Consider the following 27,960-nt stretch of genomic DNA (forward strand, 5'->3'; position numbering starts at 1 on the left):
TCGCATAAATTACTTTTGCTTCAAGCTCTGCTTTTTCATTTTTTGATCTCCATAACTAAAAAACAAACCAGAAATTTTACAATAAGAATGAGACCCCATAATGGTTGTGATGAGAAGCAGTTTAGCCTTAGTCTGTGTAGGGTTTTTTTTTTTTTACGGTTGGAGCAGTAAGGATGTGGAACTCCCTTCCACAACTGGTGACGTCATCGGGAACTGTCAATAATTTAAAACTTTTAGACGGGCATCTTAGCGAACACAATATACAGGGATACGGGAAGTGGTAGAGACATACATGCATACACACACCCACACAGGTTGAACTGGATGGACTGGTGTCTTTATACCACCTTACCAGCTATGTAATTATGTAACGTAGGTGAATATTGGTACGACCTTTAAAACTACACATTCAAGGCAATGTGGCCTAGATAATTTTGAACCATCTTCTGCATAGTATGAGGCCATTGTGACATCCAGAACAGTAAAAAGGGAAAAGTATTTGTATTTTGTAAATGCATTTCAGTCTCACAATGGCAGTACCTTAATTCAGAGAAAAGCCCTTCAGTATATCGACATCCTTAGCAGATCATTAATATGTTGCAGTTATGTTAAGCTTTACAAGGAGTATTAGGATAATAAATCTCTGTCTTTTATGACCTTTTATCCCTCAGCCTTATTTGGTAAAAATCAATTCAAACATCTGTAGCTATTTTTAGGATTCCCTATCAAGCAGTTCTAAAAAGAAATAACCAATTGCTGTGGATCTGCCAAGATTTAACTGGATCAGATCTCTCCCTTCATAATATAGACTGTTTTATCATTTCACATGCTTTGTGAAAATAACCATATTGCCAGTTTATTTATTTCGTGATGTAAATGGTTTCAAACCTACAGTGCTGTGTTATGTATCCATGTCTCAAGCAGCATTAAAAGCTAGACTGGCATGACACAGAGTGAGACCTCTCTATGTTATATACCATTAAAAAGTATACATTTACTTGCAGAGTAAAAGTTAAATGCTGTCTAGGTTAAACATTGTGACCATCCAAGAAAAAAATGGAATATTGGAATATGTTCCCATGGAAATATTTTTCTCTGTTTACGGGAATGCTTACCATCAGTTGCCATGATTTCTTACATTTTCCATGCCTTTTTTTGTGCAGATTTGAAATAATGTAAGTATTTCTGTGAATGTTCCTTACTCCTTTCTAGCTGGAGACTTAAATAGACCAGAAACTGAGCTAATTTAACCCATTAAACTGTAATCAGTCAGAATGCGTTTTGGAATGCTTAACATTGTCTTGTATTAGACGAGTACCGTGAAACACTATTACGCATACAAATATCCTTTCACCAGTAATTATTTTCATACACAACAAATTCTGCATTTTACATGGGATTAAAAGATCCTTGTATGACACAAAATAGACTATAATCAAGCTTGTAAGACATCAGAAACAGTGCAATTCCCAAATACAGAGCTCTAAAAGTGTATGTATAACTTTATTTTAGTTACCACCACACCTTTTATTTAATGTATAAAAAAATATTTATTTTGAACCATTTAAAACCATGCATTAAAAATAGTAATGCACATATTGTTGACATTACAATTCACATAGTACATATACAAACATCACCCATGATATACATGAGCGAGTCCAAAAGTTGATTCCAATAGATAAGATGACAGATAAGGTCTCCACATTCAACATGTTTCACGGGACAACTGCTTCTTAGGGAATTATAAATATTCTCCACTTATCTGAAGTGACATCAATATATACATACATTAAAATTAACACAAAAGGAACACCTTCATGGATGGGTGGATATGGATGCTACACCACAGACCAAGAAGAGGAGGGGTCACTCGATACAGAGATGGGAAGTCAAAAGGTAGTTCTGTCTAGAAAATATTCCCTCTAGTGTCCTCCATTGTATGTATTCCAACAATCAGTAAGGGTTCTCCAGCCTCAATTCAGATGCAGTAGAGCAGGGGTGTCCAAACTACGGCCCTCCAGCTGTTGAAGTACTACAATTCCCATCATGCCTCTGCTTCTGGGTGTTTTGCCTGTGGATGTCAGAGTCTTGCAAGGCCTCATGGGACTTGCAGTTCCTCAACACCTGGAGAGCCATAGTTTGGACACCCCCGCAGTAGAAAAACCGATCCTCACAAGTTGTCCTGATAACCACTGATTCAGTCACAGGTTATTGGAAATCCAACATTTCTGAGTTGTCACAGGAATAGGAGAGGGAAAGGAAATCTTTCAATGATTAAACTTGTTGTGGTGACAAATGGCCAAGAGAACATATCATCTCACTTTGGAGGGATCTTATCTTACTTCCTCCATAGTCAATGGAGGAAGAACAAAAATAAATGAAAGAGGTTCCTCTATCTAGAGGTTCCTCTATCCAAACCTACAAAATTTTAGGCATTACATTCAATTTAAAGAAATTTAAAGCCAACAGGTTAGTGAAGCATTTGTTGAATGTTTTTTAAGGAATGGTGATTTCAACATTGCCAAGCAGGCATTCACAGTATGGGCCCTGGACCTGTCTGATTTTTTCTACTCAAGTCTGAGTCATGTGGAAGGATGATACATTTCCTCTGAAAGCATTGATTTGCAAGGCTGTAAAAAGTCTTAACTCCAATTTGAAATGACAACATTTCACAAGAAAAAACTAAAACACACACATAGTGGCACCAACAACAAATATCCTTTGGTATAAATTAACACAAGACCTGCCCTTTAGTTAAACAATATTGAAGAATATTCTGCATTATATGTCATGCCCACCTAATCTTAGAGGCAAACCCTGTTTGGGATTAAAGCGTATCTGAACTGTTATATACTTACCTAAGCATCGTTGTCAGCACACATCAGGTACCTCCTATCTAATTGTTAGCACCCCAGGTACCTGTAATGCTCAAGTGCTTCAATAGGCACTTACTAGTTTGTCTGCAAACCAGTAACCTGTTAACTCCAATCTTCACTTTCTGGCAAAGCTACAGCCACCATTGCTTTTCAATACCTCAGGGTTTGTCAAATAACTGGTCCCCATCTCGTTCTGTGGCTCTACTCACCTGGGGCAGGGTATCTGACACAGCCTATCAGTTGTGGTTGCAGCTCTGCAAGAGAGCAAAGTCTGGATTCTGTGCCTGTAGGACAGGTGAAAATTCATTGGGGTTGATTCACTACAGTAAAATAGGCTGTTCACATAGCAAGGGAAGTTGAACTTTGCAAGGGAATTTCTCTCAAAGCTTAGTGAATGAGGTGAGGTGAGGCTCTGCTGACTTCCATCATCCAATGATGTGCAAGCAAAAATACTGTTTTTTATTTTCCGTGCACATGATTGGGTGTTCTTGGTAACCTCAAACTTCACCACAGTCACTAAGCTCTGGGAAAAATGCCCTTTCAAAGTGCAACTTCCCTTGCAAAATGAACAATTTGCCTTTAGTAATTCAACCCCACACCCTTCTTTTACAGGGTGCCTTTGTTTGATTTTGGTGAATTAGCAACAAGGTTGCCTTAGGAGTCTAGTGGGTATAGATAAATAAACAGAACTAGAACAGCTAAAATACTCATTTGTCTTCCTAGGGAAATGCTGTTCCAGATTCCCTTCAGCGTTGCTCATAATTGTGAAGACAGGCATTTGGTTACATGATCTCTGTTGAAAGGCAAGATTGACAAATCTAAGCTCTGGTTCTTCCCTTCAGCAGCAATCATGTCCTTAAGTACCTTATCATAGGTCTATACTGACAGATCCAATTTTATATTAAGACTAATTAATTAATACATTATTTTCTTAAATTAATTTAATAATAAACTTTTCTAATTGAGGTAAAAACTGAACCTGAAGACTGTTAAAGGATAAGTTCACCTGTGGAACATGCTACATGTGCCACCCGCTTTTAAGGTGTAGCATTTTCAAGCACCTGCACCCCACACCCTCGATCCCCTCTAGCCTATGACAGTGGGAGGGGGGGGAATCTTCTCAACGCACCTACTGTCACAATTTAGAAAACAGCATGGCTGTGCAGGGCTCTGTGGCTCTGGGGCACAATATCCTGTGCATGAATAGCCTACAGGTACCATCAGCCATTGTGACTGACGGCTTGTAGTTCTCAATGAACTATGAGGTCACTGGTGAGCACTCTGGTAGTTCATTGATTCTTCCTGCTCTCACGTAACTGCCCACCGTACGAGGTACAGGTAGAAAGCTATCCTGAGAGTCTGCAGGCACCTAAGACTGCACCCACAATCTGCTGATTATGGGTGCAGTGCTCTGCAGGCTCCTTAGAAAGAAATAATACACGTACATTATTTTAACTGCAAAAAAAATGTGCATTTTATGTTATTTTTTTTCAAAAGGCGACTTAGCCTTTAACTCCTTCATTTTTAAATGCTGGAAATGTAATTTCTCAGTAGCAACTCAAAATGGGAAAACTCCAAATATAGTACTTAACACGCCTGCTCCGTGAATCTGAGAAACATCATACATTCAAACTTACTGATGCCATCAGTTATGTTAGCAGACAAGCCTGTAACAAGGAAAATAATACTAATTTGTCAGTTCCATTTGTTACTTAATCCTATGTGTTGTCTCTTGAGTCAGGGAAAGTGTTTGAGGTTGTATCTTGTATCTCACCTCACCCGTTCTTTTTATCCTTTAGTAAAAACTGTCCTCTTTATAACCCATGATCTTATACCACATTCAGTAATCCTCTAACTGCTCAATACTCTGCTTTATTCAAATAAATCTTAGATGCTTAAAGCCCCTGAAAAAGTGGGAAAATGCACAATGACATCTCTTCTATATAAGCAATACAATCCTAACAAGAGCACAGTACTGTACAGGTAAAGCAAAGTTTTAAGTTGGAGGAAAAGTTTTGTGGATCACAGCACCTTATTTTGTTCTGATGTTTTACGAGCCCTGGGGATGTGTCTGAGCTCAACGGGGCTGTCATCTATGCCAAAACCAAGCAGAACAAACATTGGATGTGGGCCAGCAACAATCATGCTCGCAGCCACCTCCTTCCCCTCCTTTCCTAGCTGTTCCTTTACACAATGCTGTATCTTCCTCCCTCAGATCCCTTAAATCATACCTCCCTGAAATCTCATTCAGAGCTCCTGGCAACTGAAGGACAGCATGTCTGGTGGCAAATACATAGATGAAGAGGTAGGAGTGCTCAGAGTGGTCTCTTTCTTCTAGCTCAGGCAGTAGGCTCATATAGCAATAGACTTTGCAAAACTTTAAGGATCTGTATTTAACACATATGTACCTGTCACAAGTTAAAAAGTACAGTGAGTCACATGATGAAATGATTTACAGACTGTCAAAGTAGTAGCCGAGAGATAGAGGAATTCTAAGTGGCATTACCCTGTGCAAACCATTTTGAGCTGATAACCTTGACATGGGGATGTTAACTCCTTAAAAATATTTTTATGTAATAAAATGTTTGCTTGGGGGAGTAGAGAATGGAATGTAACTTGGCTTCCTTACCAAAGGATTTATCCTTCATGAGCTCTGTTTGGCACTCCTGTGCTTGCTGATGTGTAGTCGAAAAGGGAGTTTAGGAAATGGCATTTGTTTTGCACAGGTGTGTTCATACCCACATGGTGAGGTCACTTCTGTTCCGTGAAATGCACTTCTAGCCTAACCTCGGGGCTCTGTGAATGGGATAATTGTAAGTGGAGCTTCCACAGAAAGTCAAAATTACAGAGTTGTGCTGGAAAAGCTGTTCCACACTGCGAATCTTCAAAGTGCATTTTTGAAGAATCCTGAGTTGCCTCTCCCTTTTCCACACGGAGAAAATTTGACTAACGCAAGTTGTTTCACAGTATGCAGACACAAATTGGAATAATACTGCTGAGCTGTAATAAAATTATGAGTGGGCTTTTACATACAATTACTAATTCATTTACTAGCTTTTAAAAATGTAGATCATTTAAATTACACCATATTACGATAATAAGACAGCACACTTAGTAGTCCTAGTGAATGCTCAAAGCGTGGTTGGCCATAAAAGGGTAGTTTTGGGGTTAACTAACAAGAAAAAAATACTTGGCGCACGCAAAGTCTGAGGTTTTGCAGGATGCTCGAAAATCTTTTCCATATTCTCCAAAAGAAAAGAGTATGATCCTTTCATTGTGAATACATTAGTGACAAATCTCTATCAAGTTCAGATGCAAAGTATAGGTTTTTAAGGTTGGGCAGGTCCATTTTTAAAGCAAAAAAGAGGTATTGTTATTTGTACCTTGTAACAGATACCAGATGAAACAAAGCGGTCCATTGTTATTAAAGACCATGTATGTGAACTTTGAATTGGTATTTGATTATACTGTATTTATACAAGGCATCTTAAGAAGGATAACAAAGGAAATCATTCCAAAGGCAAGTGTAATTAATAAGAGATCTTAAACAGTAATGGCCCATATACTAATAATAATTCCCACCATTTATGAGTTTAAGTAGTCATTTCAGAAAAAGGTGATTGCTCTGGCTTACATTGATTTTTGCCTTATCAAAGTCTAGAGTGTAACCACAGATAACCTTAGGATTGATCATGTGTGACGTTTCTGTGTCAGACATAGGGTATCATTCGCCAATAGGTGCTGAACATATACCTAGAGTGTCATTGGTAACACGAGGCTTGGCCTAGCTTATGGTAGGATGGAAACTAGTGATTTATATGGGTGTGTATATGCAATTCTGATTGGTTAACATTCTAATTGGTAGTTCCCATTCATTGTCTCATAAAATTCCAGATGCTAGTATTCTGGTGTTTTTGTGGTCTTCGCGCAGGGTTTGTTCCAGCACTGTAAATAGTATATCATATTTCTCAACAGCACAGTACAATGGATGAATTATTATTATTATGCTGTTTTGTGATCTTGAGTTAGCTATGTTAGTGTGGATGAATTGGTATGGTAGTTCTTGCATATTTGGTATAAAATAAGGATAATTTAGCTGTTATGTTGCATGATGCTGCACTCATGATCATTCAAGCCACATAGGGCATTCAACCTTCAACAATTTAGAGTTACAAGGATGCTCAATAAAATAAATTTCTACAGACTAAAAAGCCAGATAAACAACTATAAATTCAAATAGATACCCACTATATTATTTTATTGATATTGTGTTGGCTTTTTTCCTGCTGTTTTGAAATTCAAACCTGCCGTTTAGAACATGAAAAAAGTCGGGGCATCATAGGGTACAGCAGTAATCTTTACTGTATATAAAATATAGCATAGCAGTGTTTACTTAAAACTTAACCGCAGATAATTGGTTGCCCAATTGAATTACATGTATGGGAATTGTTTTGCCTATTAAAGAATTTGTAGCTCTGTGCAGCCAGTTTTGTGAGCACCACTGCCAGACAGCACAACCAGATCCTCAGCCCACACTACAGCAGTAGCAGCATAGCTGGGTCAAGGATATAGGTGAAAACACACCATGCAGACCCCGACTGAATCCCAGGTTATAGAAGCTGAATTACTAAAGGCAAAAAGGTTGTTCACTCTTTAAGGCAATTTTCCCCTAGTTTAGTAAATTGGGTGAAACATCACTTCGCAAAAAATAACCCAATCACATGCAAAGAAAAAAAATAACACACTTTTGGATGATAGAAATCAGCAGAGCTTCTCTTCACTCACTATACTTACAAAAAAACAAGAAGAACAGCCTGTTTGCCTTGAGTAAATCAACCTCTAATGCTGGTCTTCCCTTTACTAGTCTCAGTGTTCTAATACACCACATATCAAAAAATATTTAGGTACCTAAAGTAGCTACACTGAAATAGATACGGATGCAATACATTGATTTTTATAGCTGCCTAATGCTCATCTTTAAAGTGACCCTGTTATTACCTGAAAATATCATCAGACTTGCATGCCTGGATAAAAAACTGTGAATACCTTTCCTGCTGAATACAGTAGTGACGTAAAATTCTGAAGGAGAAACCAGTGAGCAATGGGGGGACCCCGGGAGATCGACATTCCCAGAAGTGTCAGATTCCTTAAAGTGGAACTTTAGGTAAAAAATTAACAGGTAGGCAGGCAGGATTTTTAATGCAGAAGAAAAGATGCTTTGCCTCTTATGCATTAAAGCTACCTGCCTGTCCACCCCTGTACAGTGAGCCATGCAGGCGCAGCTCACTGAACTAATTCATCAATACCGAATTCAACGGAACTCCCCCACATGTACAGGAGTGATCCCTGCCCAGCCAATGACAGCGGCTAGCGTTCGGGACCCGGAAGCCATCCGTCCGCAGATGTCAGCGGCCAAGCGGGAAGCTCCAGGACAGCACATCGTGAGTATAGTTCCGCTTACTGCAGAGGTTTCTTGTAGACGTGCACGGCAGAAATTTCGTTTTCGTTTTAATTTATCATGTAGATTCATTTTCGGGATTTGTTTTGTATCTTTGGCATTAGTTTCATATATTTGTATCAGAAGGATTCAATATTTTTCAAATCCGAACGGAATCTATTGTGAAGATCAGCTGCTTGTTAAGAAGTGGGCTGCCACCATGTCCTTAACAACCATGATTCATCTGCTGCCAGCAGGATTAACCGCAGAAAGCAGAATGTAAACAAACAAGTGCTGGCATGAAACCCCCCCCCAATCCTTAGGCCTTGTATGGATTTTGAGGGGAATCTCACTTTTTTCTAAAAATGGTGTAAGGTTCCCCCAAAATAAGGGTCTGGTATGGATTTTACAGGGAACCCCATGCCAATTTTTTTTTTAAATAGTGTGGAGTCCCCCCTAAATCCATACCCTTATTTGAGCATTGCAGCTCGGCAGGCCAGGAAAGTGGGGGACAAGCAAGTTCCTCCCTCCTCCTGATCCTTACCAGGCCACATACCCTCAACATAGGGGTACATGGTATGGATTTTGGTGGGGACCACACCATTTTTTTTAAATGTTGGCATGGGGTTCCCTTCAAAATCTATACAGACCCAAAGGGCCTGGTAAGGATTGGGGAGGACCCTGACGCTGGTTTTTTTTTTTAATGATTGCACTTGCTTGCTTACTTTCTGCAGTCAGCGAGGAAGCCTGCTGACAGCAGATGAGTCATGGTTGTTAAGGATGCGGCAGCCGCCCGCTCCTTAACAACCAGCTATTCACAATTAATTCAATATGTATCGAACAAATTTGAAAATCCGAATTAAACCAATGAAATTAATGCCTTCTTTTTTTCATTCTAACTTTTTTGGATTCATTTACATTAAATTCTATGCCCACTCAGAAATTGTGATACATCCAGATCTCCAAAAGCTAAATTTTCATCCAAAAAACGAATCAAAACAAAATGAATCACACGTCTAGTTTCTTGACAACAGGGCGTTCTGGCAGAGTGGGCAGCAGGAAAGGTGAGTAATCACCATCTTATTTTTTAGGTAAACCTCTTTGGGAATGTTTTTAGTTAATTATATGGTCGCTGTAACATAAAAAAGGTAAGTCATAGGCACATCTCCATTAATCTTTCGCTCCAACAGTCCACGGTACAGGGCCAGTATGACAATATCTTGACACTAAAGCCGGCCATAGACAGATCGAAATTCAGTTCAGCAAGAAGCTGTGGAATTTCAGTCCGTGCATGGGCAGGCTGGTTGTTCTGAAGTCAATCTATTGATCAAATTCAGTACTATAGCAGCCAGCAGTGATCATTGTATTCTACCGGTGGCTGAATACAATAGCATTGTGGGAGGGGTTCCCCTATCAACACTGACTGAGATGATGGAGGAATCGAAAGATTATCAACCCGTGGTTGAAGAAAAGAAAATTGCATCATGTATGCCTTGCCTAACATCATAGTACTTGGAGATCAGTGCAATCTTCTAAAAACTGTTAATAAACAACAGGCTATGGAGGAGGTGTTCCCAGAAAACCTGATTACTGATCACCAATGGACTGAGTGACCCAGAACACATTTTAGAATTTGACTGATGTGTACTGTATGTTTAATTACAAATTTTTCATTTAATGCACCAGCGTCAACATTACTGTCCTTTGAGACAATGGGCAGACCTGAACCTTTTTTAAGTCTACCAAGTGACATTTGATCATCCATTCATACTAAATAATGTTTGCCTTCCTATTGGAATGAGTAACTTGAATAATATAGGCCACTGACCGCTTCCTACAATCAAAAGAGTTTCATGAGAAATAACAATGTATTCTGTTCAGTTGCTTTGGGAGTCAGTTCAGTTTTTATTGTTTCTTGTTGTTCTTCCTTTCTCTCTTTTCCACTGTGAATAGTTTTCCTGCACATAAGGAAATGTATTACAACCATATTTTGATGGAATTTTTTGTTCATCTCACTGAAGAATTACAGTGGTCTAAAAAAAAAAAAAAATCGCAGGTTCTCATTTAAATCAGTATTACACCCCAAACCGCAAACACTGCTTTAACTGCAGCTGACTAGTTCTACGTTAGTTTTATTTGTTTTAGGGTTCTCTATTTTTACCTGTTGATCCTGCCAGTAAGTCTCTTATTATTTTATTTCTTTTAACAGGCTGAACTGTCCCGCAAAAGTGGCAATTAGAGGGTGCTTACAATGATCAGCTTTTATTAATTTATGTAAAATATTTTTCTCAAAGGTAAAAATAAACTATTGCTATAACTGCTTCAAATTTAACTCCAGGCATGAAAGCTTGCATTTAAATATATTTCTAAATTCCTATACATTTGAATATATTCAAATCCACAAATGATATGTAAATCCACTTTGTGTGCCCAAAATATATACTATACTACCAAGTAAAAGTAACAGAGACATCACCACTGCCCTGTATATAGCCTGTGCAGAGGGCAGAGCTGTGGAAGGGACCCAGCAGGCCCCACCCCCTGCAGACTGCCTGCAGAATACTACAGGAGGAGGTGGAGACTAGACCAGAAAACCTGCACAAGGAGGGAGCACAGTAATGACTGGTCTTAACACAGGAAACTCCAGCATAGATGCAAAGTTTCACACTCAAATACTGCACAGAAGTACGGTAATTTTTTTTTAATCATACTTACCTAGGTGGATGCAGCATCGGTCCGGTGTTGCATCTGTCCCTCGCTGGCTCTAAGGGTGAGAACTCAGCAATCACATGACCACTGATCAATGAGTTCTCACAGCCGCTCTGAGCAGAGAACATGACCATCAGTCACCGCTCTCTACTCAGTCCCCCCAGCACTCACTGGGGCGCTGGGCTGTGGTGGGGAAGGGAGCAGCTGACTCAGGCTCTCAGTGGCTCACTGAGAGGCTGAGCCAGGTGCCCCTCCAGACAACTGAGGTGGATCCTGACTTTGCAGGTGGGATCTGTCCCCAGCATGAACTGGCTGAGTGATGTTAGCTGACAGCGGACTGAAAACGGGTCACAGGAGTGCAGAACGAACTGCACACCTGTGATCCAGAGAAGTACAGCCAAACAAGCTTTGGCTGTACTTTTCCTTTAATGAATATTCAGTTTAACCCAGTCCAAACTGCAGAAGGATAATACAGCAGTAACAAATAAGTATGTTCCATAGCGGTTATCAGCTATAGTCCAGGTAATGCAGCTTTAATGATGTTTAAGGGATTGTATTTTTCCGGTGTGGAAAGTCATTACAAATTACAGTAGGAATGCAAGGACGTCTGCTATAGCAATAGTGTAAGTCTACCTCACCTAGCTTACAAAATGGCTGTATTGTTTCAAATACACTGTTGTGACTTTTGCACTGTACTTTCAGTATTTCCATAGTATGAATAGAAGTATTAAACAAAGGTTAGCTTTGTGTCTTATGGAAAACCAACAGCTGTCACTGGAATCTATATGATACATTACATAAAGTTTGGCACATAAGACACATATATAAAGGCAAGTGAAAAGTACTACACATTCAGTCTATTCTGACACTTATATATTTAAATTAGTTATTGACAGGGTGTAGGTTTATGAAAACCAAAGTAAGGAAACAAGCTGTCTTAGCTATACCTAATGTAAAGCGCTATGTAAGTACCTGTAATAAATAAATATATACATAAATACATAAGTATAAAATCAGAGCTTTTCCCCACAACTATTTGTCAGGTTCTAGACTTCACTTTCCCAATGTATGTTAGAGAATTATAGGTACAACCTAATTGCTATGGGCTCAGACCCCTATTTTTACACCCTGCATTGTTGTGAAGAGAGCAGTGCTGTAAGCTAAACCAAAGCAAGCAATCAAAGTCCAGCTTTCATTGGTCTGACTACAGTGTATTGCTGAGAAGTATATATAACTGGCTGCCTTAAAGGGTAACTCCACTTTCATGGGAAAAAAGTAGCAAATTAAAAAAAAACAGCATATAAAATTGCAACAGAAGTCATATTGTAATTGAATTATTAAGAATTACCTTTGCTTTTCAATCTGCGGCACTTTAATTTTCTGTAAAATTCAATCAATATGGCAACCTATCCCAGCCACAGCACCACCTGCCTGGAGTTTGCATGTTCTCCCTGTGCCTGCGTGGGTTTCCTCCATGTACTCCGGTTTCCTCCCACACTCCAAAGACAAGGTGATAGGTTAATTGGCTCCTCTCTAAATTGACCCTAGTATGTGTATGTATGAATGTAAGTTAGGGACCTTAGATTGTACACCCCTTGAGGGTTAGGGACTGATGTGAATGTACAATATATATGTAAAGCGCTGTGTAAATAGACGGCGCTATATAAGTACCTGAAATAAATAAATAATAAACCTCGAGGCATTCTGTACACAGATGGTGTCACGATCGCAAGATCGCCGCCACCAACATGTGACAATCTCACAACCGCGACCACCAATACGTCACGATCGCAGCGTCAGACCCCAGACCTTCTCGACCAAACTCGTGACCGAAGGACCGTCCGATCCAGACCGCGATGTGACGTGCGTTGCAATGCCACACCCAACTGCACCCTACACAGCGATTTTCCAGCTAATGGATTTCAATCTGTGCCGGCAGCCTGGATGCGCTTGTTACTGGGTCGGGTTAATTACGCAACTAACCCTTCACTGCCACCGCCCCTTTTTGTAGGGGAAACTCTCTTTATCAAATATACACTGTAATGGTAGAAAAGTCGCCTGTCCAATACGGTCACCGCAGGCCGATTGGGCAGAGGATTTCGTAAATTGGCAGAGGAATTGGTAAATTGCAATTAAGCGCTTTAGAAACAGTTTAACACTTTCAGAAAGAAAGATTTATTACTAAAAGAGTCAAACAGGTGCAATAAAATATTTACAGAAAAAGATGTAGCTAAGATATATATATATACATACAAAGAACCATAGCACAGCAAAGAGATATCAGAGAGGAAGTTAAAGGGTTAAGTTACTTGCCAATTAAGCCTTAGCCATAAGCAGATCCAAGTTTCAGAGCAAAGGGTCTCCCCGGGTGGTATATTGATGTTACAATTGGGAGATGTCTTCAAACTTCTTTTTAGACCTGCTAACCTGTGTTTTAAAGTCCCCCAGCAAGGGGGGTGGCTCTGAGTAACTGACCAATACTCTATTTAGGGAGGGATCGTCGGGCGTACCCTGAATTAAAACCAACATCTTCATAATCCATGATATGAAACATAGGGGACAAACTGACTTGAGGAATGTTCATTTAATTCTGTCACCTAAGCTGGTAGGTTTTATGAGGTTACAATCTCTTTCAATTCCTGGGAAAAGCTGCCTTATCTCAGTTACGAGGTGAGAGATTACACAGGTTCTTGGGCAGCCAGGCTCTGTCTCTCTGGGGGGGCTTTGTAGCTCTGGGCCCCCTGCTGCTCTAGCCCACATCTGTCACTGTGCCTCTCAGGAAGGGAGGGGGAAGGAGAATAAAGGATAAATGAATACTTTTAATAAAAAGGGGGAATCTGCGTCCATCTCTGATAAGCAAGTGTGCTACAGACGGTATAGGGAACACTCCCCAGAAATGTTATTTCCTGCTTGTATGATTGACTTACTGATTTTCCCAGAAATCTGCACTAAAATGTAAGTCAGATTTTGGGCATCCCCTGCAAAAATATGTTATTTATAGTAAGATACTCCCAAAAGGAAATCATTTATAAAGGGATTCAGACCCCACAGCTGTCCTAATTAGAACCCTGCAACATCTGGGGGGATCAAAGGGTTAACTGTGTGCTGTGTGTGTGTGTTACTTTGTGCTGTGTTTTACTAGGGAGGCGTGCTGCTTTGAATATCTCTCTGCTGTGCAGAGAGATATGCAAAGCAGCATGTCCTTGCTGACAGCAAAGAGACCTGTATTGTTTACACACAGGTCTCTCCCCTGTCAGCCAGCCGGTACCCGGTAATTGACATTTCTAGCCGCCAATAGCGGCGTGGGTAGGGCAGCGCAGACGCGCGTGCCCCCTACCCTGAAATGCAAATCACATATATATTTCACATATTTCTGCTATAAGGCGGAGGGCAAGTGGTTAAAACAGGGAGTGGATAGAGGTGTACACTGCAGCGTTAGGGTTACCTCGCGTTACTTTGAATCAAAACAAATACTGCCTGCAAATTTCGGCAGACATTGATGAATTGCAACTGCCTTCATTCACTTCTATTGAAATGTACCAAAAGGGCACCATAAACACACTGTATATGTGCCTATGGCGTTAACAGAGCATTTAGGGTGCGGTTGCACAGCGATTGTTTCCCTTTTTAGCCTTGTAAAAAATAAAAACAAACATCTTACAGGACATTTGAGGAGCATCGTCTGATGCTTGTGCATCCAAAATGCTCATTAACACTACAGCTGAGTTAATGCTCTTTAAAGGCTGCTTAACCACTTCCCATCCGGCCCATGTACATAAACGGCCGAGCGAGAGCAGTGCAGGAGCGGGTGGGCATTTATAAACATCCTCCCACATTTCCTGCCTGTGCGTGCTCCCTGGGACACCGATCGCTGTACAGGACCTCTGTGTGAAGTCCCAATCCTGTTATCACCGATTGGCCAGTGAATAAATACCACCAAAATAAAGCTTTATCTGTCTCAAAAAAATGCTAAACAATTCATATGGGTACAGTGTTGCATGACCGCGCAATTGTCATTCAAAGTGTGATAGCACTGAAAGCTGAAAATTGGCCTGGGGAGGAAGAGGGTAAAAGTGTCCGGACTGGAAGCGGTTAAAGAACCCATAGGGTATCTCCAGTGTGGATGGAGGAACAACAGAGACACTTCAGACAGCAGCATTATCAATCTGGGGAGATGGTAACATTAGATACACTAGCAGATTTCAATGGACTTGACTAACAAATGAAAGCCAAACTCCAGCTAACACTTTTGTTAGGCAGTTGCTGCAACAGTTTAGACAAAGGTGTTACATAAATAAATGAAAGCTGACCTGTCATTGCTAAATGGTTTTTCTCAACTCTCTTATTGCCACTTTTGCTGGACAGCTTTGTCTGTAAAAGGAAAAATACCAGACTTAAGCCGACCATACATGAGTTGAATTCCAAAAGAGTTTTCTTTCCAAAATCTTTTCTAAGAATCTTCATTTGAATTTTGTACCATTAGTGGGCCACAGCAAGGGTTAATTTTCGAGCGACCATTGAAGTTGAATGATCAGACATGGTGGAAATTTTTTTTAAAAACAAACAAATTTCTAATCAATGATGGGAGAATCATGCGAGAAATGTAATTGAAAAAAAGAAATGAGCATGAACTGGCCATGAGAATCCTTTTCTGTAGCAACATGAGGTGAAATTAAAGGCTTAGTTGGTCGAATATCGAAATCAATGATGGCTCCATTGGATTACAAAACACACAAAATTTACAATTTTCTAAAGAAAATGCGTTCGGAATTCAACCTATGTATGGCCTGCAAAACTGGCCACCAGGTGAAAATAAAGGACCATGGTACTGTACATGTGATCAGCTATGATACCAGCCATTTGATAACTTGACAGTTCAGTTAGGAGCACAAGCAACAGTGACAAAGGTGTTACATAAATAAATGAAAGTTGACCTGTCAGTGCTAAATGGTTTTTCTCAACCCTCTTGTTGCCACTTTTGAAAAATAACAGACTTAAGTTGACCATACATGAGTCGAATTCCGAAAGAATGTTCTTTTCAAAATCTTTTCTAAGAATTTTCATTTGAATTTTTCACCATTAGTGAGCCACAGCAAGGGTTAATTTTTGAGCAACCATTGAATTTGAGTGATCAAACAAATTTCTAATCAATGATGGGAGAATCATGCGAGAAATGTAATTGAAAAAGAAATGAGCATGAACTGGCCACGAAAATCCTTTTCTGTAGCAACATGAGGTGAAATTAAAGGCTTATTTGGTCGAATATCGAAATCAATGGTGGCTCCATCAGATTAAAAAACACACAAAAATTACGATTTTCTAAAAAAAATGCGTTCGGAATTCATACCATGTATGGCCTGCACTACGGGTCATCAGGTGAAAATAAAGGACCATGGTGCTGTGCATGTGATCTGCTATGATACCAGCCATTTGTTAACTTGACAGTTCAGTTAGGAGCACAAGCAACAGTGACAGTTATTCACAACACGCATTTAACCGCTTAAGGACCGCCCTATAGCAAATATACTGCTATAGGGTGGCACCTGTGCGCAGAATCACATATATATATATGTGATTTTGCATTTCCGCGTAGGGGGTGCACGAGCTGCACGCGTACGTTACCTGTGTCGGCGCCGGGTAATTACCAAGCATAACAAGGAAGATTGTTTTGTTTACAAACAGTCATCCTCCCTGTCAGTTCAAGCGCACTGCTCAGGATGGCTGTGAACAGTACAGTGACACCAAGTTAGTTCCCCCCCAGTGTCAGAATGTCCACCGCAGTCCCGCTAAATGTCGCTGATCACCGCCATAACTAGTAGAAAAAAAAAATCCCATTATCTACACCACCATTTGTAAACCTATAACTTTCATGTAAACCAATTAATTTACATGTATTGGGATTTTCTTTAGCAAAGACATGTCGCAGAATACATTTTGGCCTAAATTTATGATGAAATTAGATTTTTTTATTTTTTTACTGGACATGTTTAATAGCAAAAAGTCCAAAATATTTTTTTCTCAATATCGTCGGTCTTTTTTTGCTTATAGCGCAAAAAATAAAAAATGAACAGGTGATCAAATACCACCGAAAGAAAGCTCAATTCGTGGGAAAAAAAGGACGTAAATTTTATTTGGGTGCAGCATTGCATGACCACGCAATTGACAGTTAACGTAACGCAGCGTCGTAACACAAAAATGGCCTGGTCAGGAAGGGGGGTAAATCCTCAGGAGGGCAAGTGGTTAACATAACCTATTTGGAAAACAGCTAATTTGATGGGTTTAGGTCCACTTTAAATATTCCCAGTTGCCAATGGACATTACAAAGATCCCTTAACCATTTCACTCTGCTAAAACCTGGCCTTATGGTTGGTAACCAGTCACACAATGAATGGTGGTGTAATCACAGTGTGTATATTCATTTATTGCTCCATACATAATGACCCCATTGTACTTACAGAGGACCCTGCTCCATTCTGGCCCCGGGGACCCCAAATGAGTTCCTATACCTCTCTAGCCATGAACTAGGTGTTGGCTTCCTGTAATTCTTTTTCAGTGTCAGGCTAAGTCTTTTATCTACAACTGTGCCCGAGAGGGTGGCTGCACTGCAGAATAGCATTGTCTGCCAAATACTGCATACTTGTGAAGACATGAAGAGGGGATTTAATGCCTGCAAAATAATAGCACTTTTGTAAGAGAAACTAGCACAGAAATATTTGTTTTAATACTAACGAACACAAATGACTTATTAACCAAGCTAAAACTTGTTTCAATATAATGCTGGATATTTATTTAAAAAAAAAACAGCTTTACTGTGTTGAAAGCATATTCCTTTGAATCCCCATATATTATTTTTGGACAGATTTACAGGTAATTTATTATTTGTGAACTGGTCAGCCACTATAAAGTTTTAAGTGTAGATATCCTGCTTAGACGTATGTGCCAAATAGTGTCATCTTTTATATTTGTTAGCCACCAAACTCTCCTCTGTGTGCCTCTCTGACACTAGTTTCAGCTAGATTCTAAGTCCTCATGCACACTGGACGTTTTTACAGCGGCTGTTTTTGGCTTTTGAAGTTTTTTCTACAGCTAGTAAACTCCCCAGCATGTTATCCTATGTGTCCATGCACACATAGGGTTCATGTACACGGGGCATTTGGAAAACTCTTCTGAACGATGGAAATTGCTGGAAAACGTAGGTTAAAAAAGTTTCAGTTTAGCCGTGTTTGCATACCGCATTTATGCGCGTTTATGCACGTTTGCATTTAGAAGCGTTTTTAAAAGATAACCACAGGAGACCCTCCCATATGCCCAGAATGCACTGAAAAATAGTAAATAATTAACTTTTTTCAGACATTTTGAGAAAAATAGAGAGAGCAGAAGCAGAGAGAGCAGTATGTGTTTAGATTACCTGTCTTTTCTGGTTGTATTCACTATGGATCCCATCATGAGCATAATGCAGCATCTCATGGGCCCCCCTACTAACCCCGGGCTCTCGGGCAGTGCCCGAGTTTCCAAATGGTCAGTCCGCCCCTGCTCTGGACAGCATCTGGATATGGACCAGCCAAAAACCGCTTCTAAATGCAAACGCTTATAAACACAGTTAACCACGTTGACAAGCGTTTGCCATTTGAAACACCAGTAAAATCTACTCCTGAAAGCAATTTTGGTGCGTTCCAAAAAATGACTATAAACACAACTGCCTGTAAACAACTGTAAATGACTATGTGTACATGGACACATAGGAAAACATTAGGGAGAATTCAGGGGCTGCTAAGCAAAATGCTGAACAGCTCCTGAACGTCAGTTTAGCAGCTGCAGTGTGCATGAGCCCATAGATTGTAACCAACGTTTTTTTGGCTGGAAAAAAAACCCAGGACTAGTGGGTTTCTAGAAGAGTTTTTTAGTTGTAAAATCGCTCTGATGCTGAAAACTGTGGCAAAACACGGTAAAACACGGTAAAATGCTGCAAACCAGTGTTTTTGGACTTTTTTTGACCAAAAATAAATTTTGGGGGGTAAAAAAAACGCAAATGCGGAAAAACGCCGCCATTCTCGATAAAATGCAGCTAAACGCTAATGCAAAAACGCTAAAAAAAACCTCACGTTTTTAACGTGACTTTACACAGCTAACGTTACCAGCATTATCAAAACGCCCCGTGTGCATGGAGCCTAAGGCATCAACTTCCCTGACCTTGGCTAAAGGCTAATTTCACCTTTCAGGCCATTTCACAATACACCCAACTTAGGATGTAACATGAAACATGATCACATTCCTCTGTGCCCCCATTAGCGAGAGTCACCCTATTTGTCCTGTTTACCATTATCACTGAAAGTGAAGGTAAAAGAAAATTGCAAAATTTGGGTTGTCCCCAGGAATGTAGTAGACAGTAGAGGATAGGTCTTCCAATGGGGACCCCAAGGGATTCCCTTAATTTGCAGGCATTTTCTCACACGTCCTGTTTTGGCTATTGGATAGGAAGTGAAGGTAAATCTTCCCAATGGGACACAGATGGCAAAAAAAATCTGCCAGGGGTTTTAACCTTCCATTACTCTATCCAAATTGGTAGGTAGGTTTGCCTATAATTCCACTTTAATTTCACATCAGAGGTTCCCTATCTTATCAGAATCCACCAGTGTCTCCCCTTTACACCAGAGACCCTCCATCATCACATCCAATTCAACCCTTCAGAGGCTCTTGCCATCACATCAGAGCCCCCTCCCTATCACATTAGAATTTTCCCATCACCATAGTATCCCCCTATCGCAGAGTTCCCCAATCAAATAGCCCCCCAGTCACACAGCCCCCCACTCAAATTTGGCGTCACTGCATGCACAACATAATGAGGATGTCATATCCATTTACAAAAAAGAGACCTGCCAATGTATTATGTGACATTGGGAGGGGGTCCAATGTAGTTTATACATTTATGTAGTTTATAGATTCTTAAAAGAGAAGTATGGGTGCTTCCCCCCCCCCCAATTATATGTATATACAGTCAGGTCCATAAATATTGGGACATCAACACAATTCTAACATTTTTGGCTCTATACACAACCACAATGGATTTGAAATAAAGCAAACAAGATGTGCTTTAACTGCAGACTGCCAGCTTTAATTTGAGGGTATTTACATCCAAATCAGGTGAACGGTTTAGGAATTACAACAGTTTGCATATTAGCCTCCCACTTGTTAAGGGACCAAAAGTAATGGGACAATTGGCTTCTCAGCCGTTCCATGGCCAGGTGTGTGTTATTCCCTCATTATCCCAATTACAATGAGCAGATAAAAGGTCCAGAGTTTATTTCAAGTGTGCTATTTGCATTTGGAATCTGTTGCTGTCAACTCTCAAGATGAGATCCAAAGAGCTGTCACTATCAGTGAAGCAAGCCATCATTAGGCTGAAAAAACAAAACAAACCCATCAGAGAGATAGCAAAAACATTAGGCGTGGCCAAAACAACTGTTTGGAACATTCTTAAAAAGAAGGAACGCACCGGTGAGCTCAGCAACACCAAAAGACCTGGAAGACCGTGGAAAACAACTGTGGTGGATGACCGAAGAATTCTTTCCCTGGTGAAGAAAACACCCTTCACAACAGTTGGCCAGATCAAGAACACTCTCCAGGAGGTAAGTGTATGTGTGTCAAAGTCAACAATCAAGAGAAGACTTCACCAGAGTGAATACAGAGGGTTCACCACAAGATGTAAACCATGGTGAGCCTCAAAAACAGGAAGGCCTGATTAGAGTTTGCCAAACGACATCTAAAAAAGTCTTCACAGTTCTGGAACAACATCCTATGGACAGATGAGACCAAGATCAACTTGTACCAGAGTGATGGGAAGAGAAGAGTATGGAGAAGGAAAGGAACTGCTCATGATCCTAAGCATACCACCTCATCAGTGAAGCATGGTGGTGGTAGTGTCATGGCGTGGCCATGTATGGCTGCCAATGGAACTGGTTCTCTTGTATTTATTGATGATGTGACTGCTGACAAAAGCAGCAGGAATTCTGAAGTGTTTCGGGCAATATTATCTGCTCATACTCAGCCGAATGCTTCACAACTCATTGGACGCCGCTTCACAGTGCAGATGGACAATGACCCAAAGCATACTGCAAAAGCAACCAAAGAGTTTTTTAAGGGAAAGAAGTGGAATGTTATGGAATGGTCAAGTCAATCACCTGACCTGAATCCGATTGAGCATGCATTTCACTTGCTGAAGACAAAACTGAAGGGAAAATGCCCCAAGAACAAGCAGGAACTGAAGACAGTTGCAGTAGAGGCCTGGCAGAGCATCACCAGGGATGAAGCCCAGCGTCTGGTGATGTCTATGCGTTCCAGACTTCAGGCTGTAATTGACTGCAAAGGATTTGCAACCAAGTATTAAAAAGTGAAAGTTTGATTTATGATTATTATTCTGTCCCATTACTTTTGGTCCCTTAACAAGTGGGAGGCACATATGCAAACTGTTGTAATTCCTACACCGTTCACCTGATTTGGAAGTAAATACCCTCAAATTAAAGCTGACAGTCTGCAGTTAAAGCACATCTTGTTCGTTTCATTTCAAATCCATTGTGGTGGTGTATAGAGCCAAAAATTTTAGAATTGTGTCGATGTCCCAATATTTATGGACCTGACTGTAGGTGGATGCAGCATCGGTCCAATGCTACATCTGCCCCCCACCGGCTCTAAGTGTAAGAACTCAGTGATCACATGATCACTACAGTCACCACTGTCTGATATGCATCCCTCCCACTCACTGGAATGCTGGACTGGGGAGGGGGAGAGAGCAGGTGACACAGGCTCTCAGAGGATCGCTGAGAGGCTGATTCAGATGCCACTCCAGACTCTGAGGTGGATACCGACTTTACAGTTGGGATCTTTCCCCAGCCTGGACCAGCTGAGCCAACATGGAGCTTCAGCCCACTGTCAGTTGAAAATGGGTCACAGGAGTGCAGAACGAACTGGTGATCCACAGGATGAGTACAACCAAAAGAGCTTTGGCTGTACTTCTTCTTTAAATCAGAAGTTTGTATTTTTGTGATAGAGATGTTAGGCCCCATGTACATGGGACACTTCAGAACGATGGAAACTGACTGCTGGAAAACGTAGGTTAAAAAACATCTGTTTAGCCACGCTTATGTGCATTTGCCTTTAGAAGTGTTTTTTAAAGATAAGCACAGAAGAACCTCCCAAATGTCCAGAATGCACTGAAAAGTGGTAAATTATTAACTATTTCAGACTGTGTCAGAGAAATACAGAGAGTAGAAGCAGAGATAGCAGTATGTGTTGAGATTAGCTTAGGTGTGAGTTGCTCATTAACATTTCTTTTGTTTCCAATTGTGGGAAGGTATCTGCTGGAGTGAGTCATTAAGGACACCTGGCAGGGGTCTTCATGAGGAATTTGAGGTGTGAATGGTCATTAACATATCTTTTGTTTCAAAGGGTGGGAGAGGTCTGAGGTGTGAATTGGTCATTACAATGTGTGACAAGCTTGGTAGGAACATCCTGTTTTCAGTGTTTTGTCCATCTGAGTTCCTTGAAAATGCTTTGCATGCATTTTTCATGATGAATAAAGGCTCTGGACAGCATCGGGAACTGGAAGAGTTAAAAAAAAAATTCAGACGCAAATGCTTATAAACGCGATTTGCCGCGTTTAGCTGTGTTTACAAGCATTTTGCATTTGAAATGTTATTAAAATTGACTGTTGTATGCACGTTTTCTGCGTTCAAAAAAACGACTGTAAACTCAAATGCCTGTAAACGACTGTAAACGAAGATGTGTACATGGACACATAGGAAAATATTAGGGGGAGTTCAGGGGCTGCTGGAAAAAATGCTGAACAGCTGCTAAACAAGAGTTTATCAGCTGCAGTGTACATGAGCCCCAACCATTATTCTATAAAGGAAACAAACGCTTTAATCGGATGGGCTTAAGAATTGTATACAATAACTTGCCAGCTTTGAAACTCTTTTGACCAAAATCAAAGGGTCTTCCCAACACAATCTTAATTTGAGTCATGTTTTATAGACTGTGTGTAGAGCAGAGAAATACACAGCAGCATGTCTCCCTAGTAAAACATACACAGCACATAGCACACAGTTAACCCTTTGATCGCCCTAGATGTTAACCCCTTCCTGCTCAGTGTCATTAGTACAGTGTCAGCGCTTTTTATTAGCACTGATCACTGTATTAGTGTCATTGCGATGCCAGTGGCAGTTAGTCAGTCCCCCCCCCCCCCCCCCCAGTGTCAGAATGCCCACTGCAGTCCCGCAGTCCCGCTATAAGTTGCTGATCGCCACCATTACAAGTATAAAAAAATAAAAATAAAAACCCTGGTATATATACCGCCATTTGTAGACACTATAACTTTCACTTAAACCAATTAATTTACACGTATTGGGATTTTTTGTAGCAAAGACATGTAGAACAATGTTTGAAGAATTTAGATTTTTTTTTACATTTTTTTTACTGGATATGTTTTATAGCAAATGTTAAAATATATTTTTTTTCAAAATTGTTGTTTTTTTTTCTTTATAGCACAACAAATGTAAAAAACGCAGAGGGGATCAAATGCTACTGAAAGGAAGCTCTATTTGTGGGGAAAAAGGACATATACTTAATTTATGCACAGCGTTGCATGACTGCGTAATTGTCAGCTAAAGTAACACAGCGCGTGTGTCAAAAAATGGCCTGGTCAGGAAGAGGGGTAAATCATTTGGAGGGCAAGTGGTTAAAATTCATTGCTCAGTAACCTATCCTTGTTGCTGGTGAAGCCAGGCAGCCCCGGGATATGATTCTCTATTCACCATAATACAAGGCTGGGATGAGGTTTTAGTGTTCTCTCCTATCCATCCAACCTGAAGTATCTGTTGCAGTCTGAGGATGCTTTACTACATTGTTGTCAGTACTTGGCGCAGATTTCAGAGTGTGGCTGAAAATGTTACATTCCTCATAACCTTACCAAGTGGATAGGAGCTGGATGAGAGTAAACAGACATGCTGATATTTTGCAGAAAGCTTGGGAATAGCAGCACTGCCTTGCTGCTGCTGCTGCCAAATTGATGATGGTAGCACCATTTATAACTTCTCAACATTCTTGAAATTACATATTAAAAAAAATAAAGATCACTCAAGCTGGTCGACTTGGCAATAAACAAAGTTAACCACTTCAATACCAGGCACTTTTATCCCCTTCCTGCGCAGGCCAAGCTCTCAGCGTTCAGCGCTGTTGCACTTTGAATTACAATTGCGCGGTCATACAACACTGTACTCAAATTTCATTTTTAGCATTTTTTTGAGACAGATAGAGCTTTCTTTCGGTGGCATCTGGGTTTTTTGTTTTTTACTAAACAAACAGGGAAAAAAAAGAAAACTTTTTTGGGGGAAAAAAACCTTTCTTAGTTTCTGTCAAAGTGTTGCAAACTAGTAATTTTTCACTTCACTGATGTGCACTGATGAGGCTGCACTGATGGGCACTGATGAGTCAGCACTGATGGGTACTGATGAGTTGGCACTGATGGGCACTGATGAGGCGGTTCTGATGGGCACTGATGAGGCAGCACTGATGGGCAATGATAGGCTGTACTGAAGGACACTGATGAGGCTGCACTGATGGGCACTGATGAGTCGGCACTGATGGACACTGATGAGGCAGCACTGATGGGCAATGATAGGCTGCACTGATGAGTTGGCACTGATGGGCACTGATGAGGCGGCACTGACAGGCTGCATTGATGGCCAGTGATTGGCACTGATGGGGCTGCACTAATAATCAGGGCACTGATGATCAGTAACATATACAGTACCAGAAACCAGCGCTCAGATCTTCGTGCTACACAGAAAACACGGAATCAGACAATCGTTGAGGTGCCGCCCTTGTTAGATCGGGGAAATTTGATGCTGGCAAAAAAGAATAAAACGGCGCACTCTCCTCATGCATTACCGTGATATATAGGAAATGTATTGTAAAATCACAAATGTATACCCACAAACCAAAAAGGTCATAAAAACAGAGAAAAGGAGCCAAAGATGACAATCGCAGGCAGCGGAGGTCCTTGGGTGAAATGTACTAATGCGTTTCGGGAGTTGAACGCTGCTATGATGAAGGGAGTTCGACTCCCGAAACTTGTTAGCACATTTCACCCAAGGATCTCCGCTGTCCGCAATTGTGATCTTTGGCTCTTTGTATCTGTTTTTATGACCTTTTTGGTTTGTTAGTATGCAATTGTGATTTTACAATAAATTTCCTATATATCATGGTAATGCACGAGAACAGTGCGCCCTGTTTTATTCTTTTTTGTCACTGATGATCAGTGCCCTGATTATTAATGTAAATGTTCCCTGTCAGGATTACCAGCTCTCCTTTACACATACTGTGACAGTATGGAGACGTGGAGAAAAGAATGCTGATAACCAGGAAGTCTTTTTACAATGTGGCCACTGTGATTGGCCCTTTACCATGATCTGTGATCAGCTATGTCCAAAGGTCACAGAGTGCACACGATGCGCACCTCGGGGGCACGCAGAGGGTGGGGTTCTAGGAGGATATCAACAGATACCCTCCCAGAACTAGCTGACTGCACTGTAGCCGTATTTTGGCTATAGCACGGTCGGAAAGTGGTAAAGTAGTATTGAACCCTCTGTATTTTTTTGTTGAACACATTGAACACACTAAAATAAACATTCACCAGTAAGCTGTGTGTTAAAGCGGAGTTCCACTCACTCTGTAAAAAAATAAAAGTCAGCAGCTGCAAAAACTGTAGCTGTTTACATTTGAAAAAAAGCCGCTCACCTGTCCAACGATCCCGCGTTGCCCCCACCACAGCCCGTTTCACTGGCCGCCCTGTAATCCAGGCGCTGGCATCTTCAGTGTGGGAACCTGGCTGTGACAGCTTGCGGCTTCACAGCCGGGTGCCCACTGCACATGCGCGAGTAGTGCTGACCTTCCTGAATGGCCCTGTCGTCTTCTGGGACCTTTCATGTGTCCCACAAGACTTCGGGGAGGGAGGGTAGGAGGACCACTTCCGTTTCCGATTGCCTAGGCGATCGCAGCGGGAGTGGGAGCGGATACCTGTCAAATTCGGGTACCCGTTTCCCCCCCGCTTCCCAAAGGTGCTAATCCTAATGGGGAGCGGGGGACCAATCTTTAAAGCGGAACTTCCCCTTTTGGGTGGAACTCTGCTTTAATATTCGTAGCCCAGCACTTGCACATGACAGGTCCCAGAAGACGACGGGGCTATTCAGGAAGCGCAGTGCTACTCGCGCATATGCAGTGGGTACCCTGCTGTGAAGCCGCAAGCTGTCACAGCCAGGTGCCCACACTGAAGATGCCAGCGCCTAGAATACAGGATGGTCGCTGAAACGGGCTGCGGCGGGGGCAACGCGGGATCGTGGGGCAGGTGAGTGGCTGTTTTTTAAAAGTCAGCAGCTACAGTTTTTGCAGCTGCTGACTTTTATTTTTTTACAGAGTGAGTGGAACTCCGCTTTAATTTCAATAGCATCTGAAAATGTGGGGCTATTTGCTGTGAACGCGGTGCATTTTCCCATGTAGCAAACATGTCACGATCGTGCAAACAAAATCAAGGGATGCGTGAACCCCAAAAACAGTTCCAGAAACTTTTTTTGGGGGGGTCGTGCGTCCCATAATTTTGTTTGCGCGATCGCGGCAAGGAGTGGAAGAGTGGGTTTGATAATAAAGTTAGCGGTGCCTCCACCCAAGACAGGGCCGCTGTAAACAGAATGGGTTCCCTTCTTAGGAAATTAATCAGTGATTTAATCAAAGTAAGTGGGAGCAGATGAACTACTGCAACCAGCATATGACAGTACCATAAGTCTATAGCTGCAAACCAGTATAAAAAATACCAGCTTTATATAAGAAGAGATTATTAATAGTACATACATCCAATGTGCAAACAGGAATTATCAGCATAGAATCTAAAAAAAGTCCTGATGGAATTGTGCACATATACAAGAGTATATATATTTATATAGTGGGCCGTAACGCCGAAAGGCTGCACATACACATTACATATCACAGCAGCGTTCACACATGTAGGACACCCAACATTAGAGGTGATTTATTCTTACAAAGCAAATACACCTTTACAAACTGGTACTGATTAGTATTTCAGCATTTCTCTTCTCCTTCACTCTGCTAACATGACCCCAATTCTGATGGAGATGTCCTCCATATCAGTCGATGATGTCACTAGTTGTCAGGATGCTGGTGGCTGGCCTGCATTGTTGCCCAAGGTTGTAATGCCACACCTAATTTTCCCACTGGCTTCTACAAAATTTTGGGGCAATTAGAGGCAATTTTTAGGCATTTTGCAAAGGAATTCCTGAAAAACCCAAACGGCACCCCAGGCTGCAGCAGCACCCTGGTTCAAAAAGTCTATACTAATGTAATGAAAGGTGACCACTATATACAGAAGCATAGACCTTGCTATCTGTCACTGCGCATGTGAGATAATAACAGTAGGACAGAGATACTCTGTTAGAAGGATTCAGATACACTCTCAAGAAGCATCTTCAAAGTATTAGAACATAGAAATACTTGCATAATAGTCTCTGCTTCTGGTCTGAGTGAATTACAGCAGCTTCTGCGTACGTAAGATCATATAGTTCAGTTCCTCTCTCTCTCCCCACTTTCTTCTTGTAGGGTTTCTGACCCAGCTAGCAGGGACAGGAAGTACATGTTTATAACCAACTCACCAATTCTGTGGTAAGTAACAAACAGTAACTGTTTACAAATACAGAGAATAGAGGACAGCAGATCCCTACACTAGGTTTTGTTTTATATCATAGTAGACAAGAGAAGCATGGAGGGTGCCATTGTTGACTTCTCATTCTCCAGATGCTGAGTATCTTGCTCCTTCACTTTCTGTCAATAATCCAGAACAAGCATGCAGATAAGGACTCCTGACTTTACTAATCT

General features: G+C 41.0%; 1 protein-coding gene across 2 annotated transcripts in view; it reads left to right on the forward strand.

Annotated features, from left to right (window-relative positions):
• The first annotated feature begins 5,058 nt into the window (after window positions 1-5,058).
• CAV1 (caveolin 1) overlaps window positions 5,059-27,960 on the forward strand; it is an 80,683-nt gene continuing 57,781 nt past the window's right edge. The window contains exon 1 of one of the 2 annotated variants that reach the window (XM_089672082.1): window positions 5,059-5,184. In XM_089672082.1, coding sequence (XP_089528208.1) covers window positions 5,155-5,184 — 30 coding nt within the window. In that variant the 5' untranslated portion in view covers window positions 5,059-5,154. The remainder of the gene's footprint in view (window positions 5,185-27,960) is intronic. The other variant, XM_089672083.1, reaches the window with a different exon arrangement.

Source organism: Staurois parvus, unplaced genomic scaffold (genome assembly GCF_062004578.1).
Source record: "Staurois parvus isolate SC_StPar_1 unplaced genomic scaffold, SC_StPar_1.0 ptg000120l, whole genome shotgun sequence".
Classification (NCBI taxonomy): Eukaryota; Metazoa; Chordata; class Amphibia; order Anura; family Ranidae; genus Staurois; species Staurois parvus.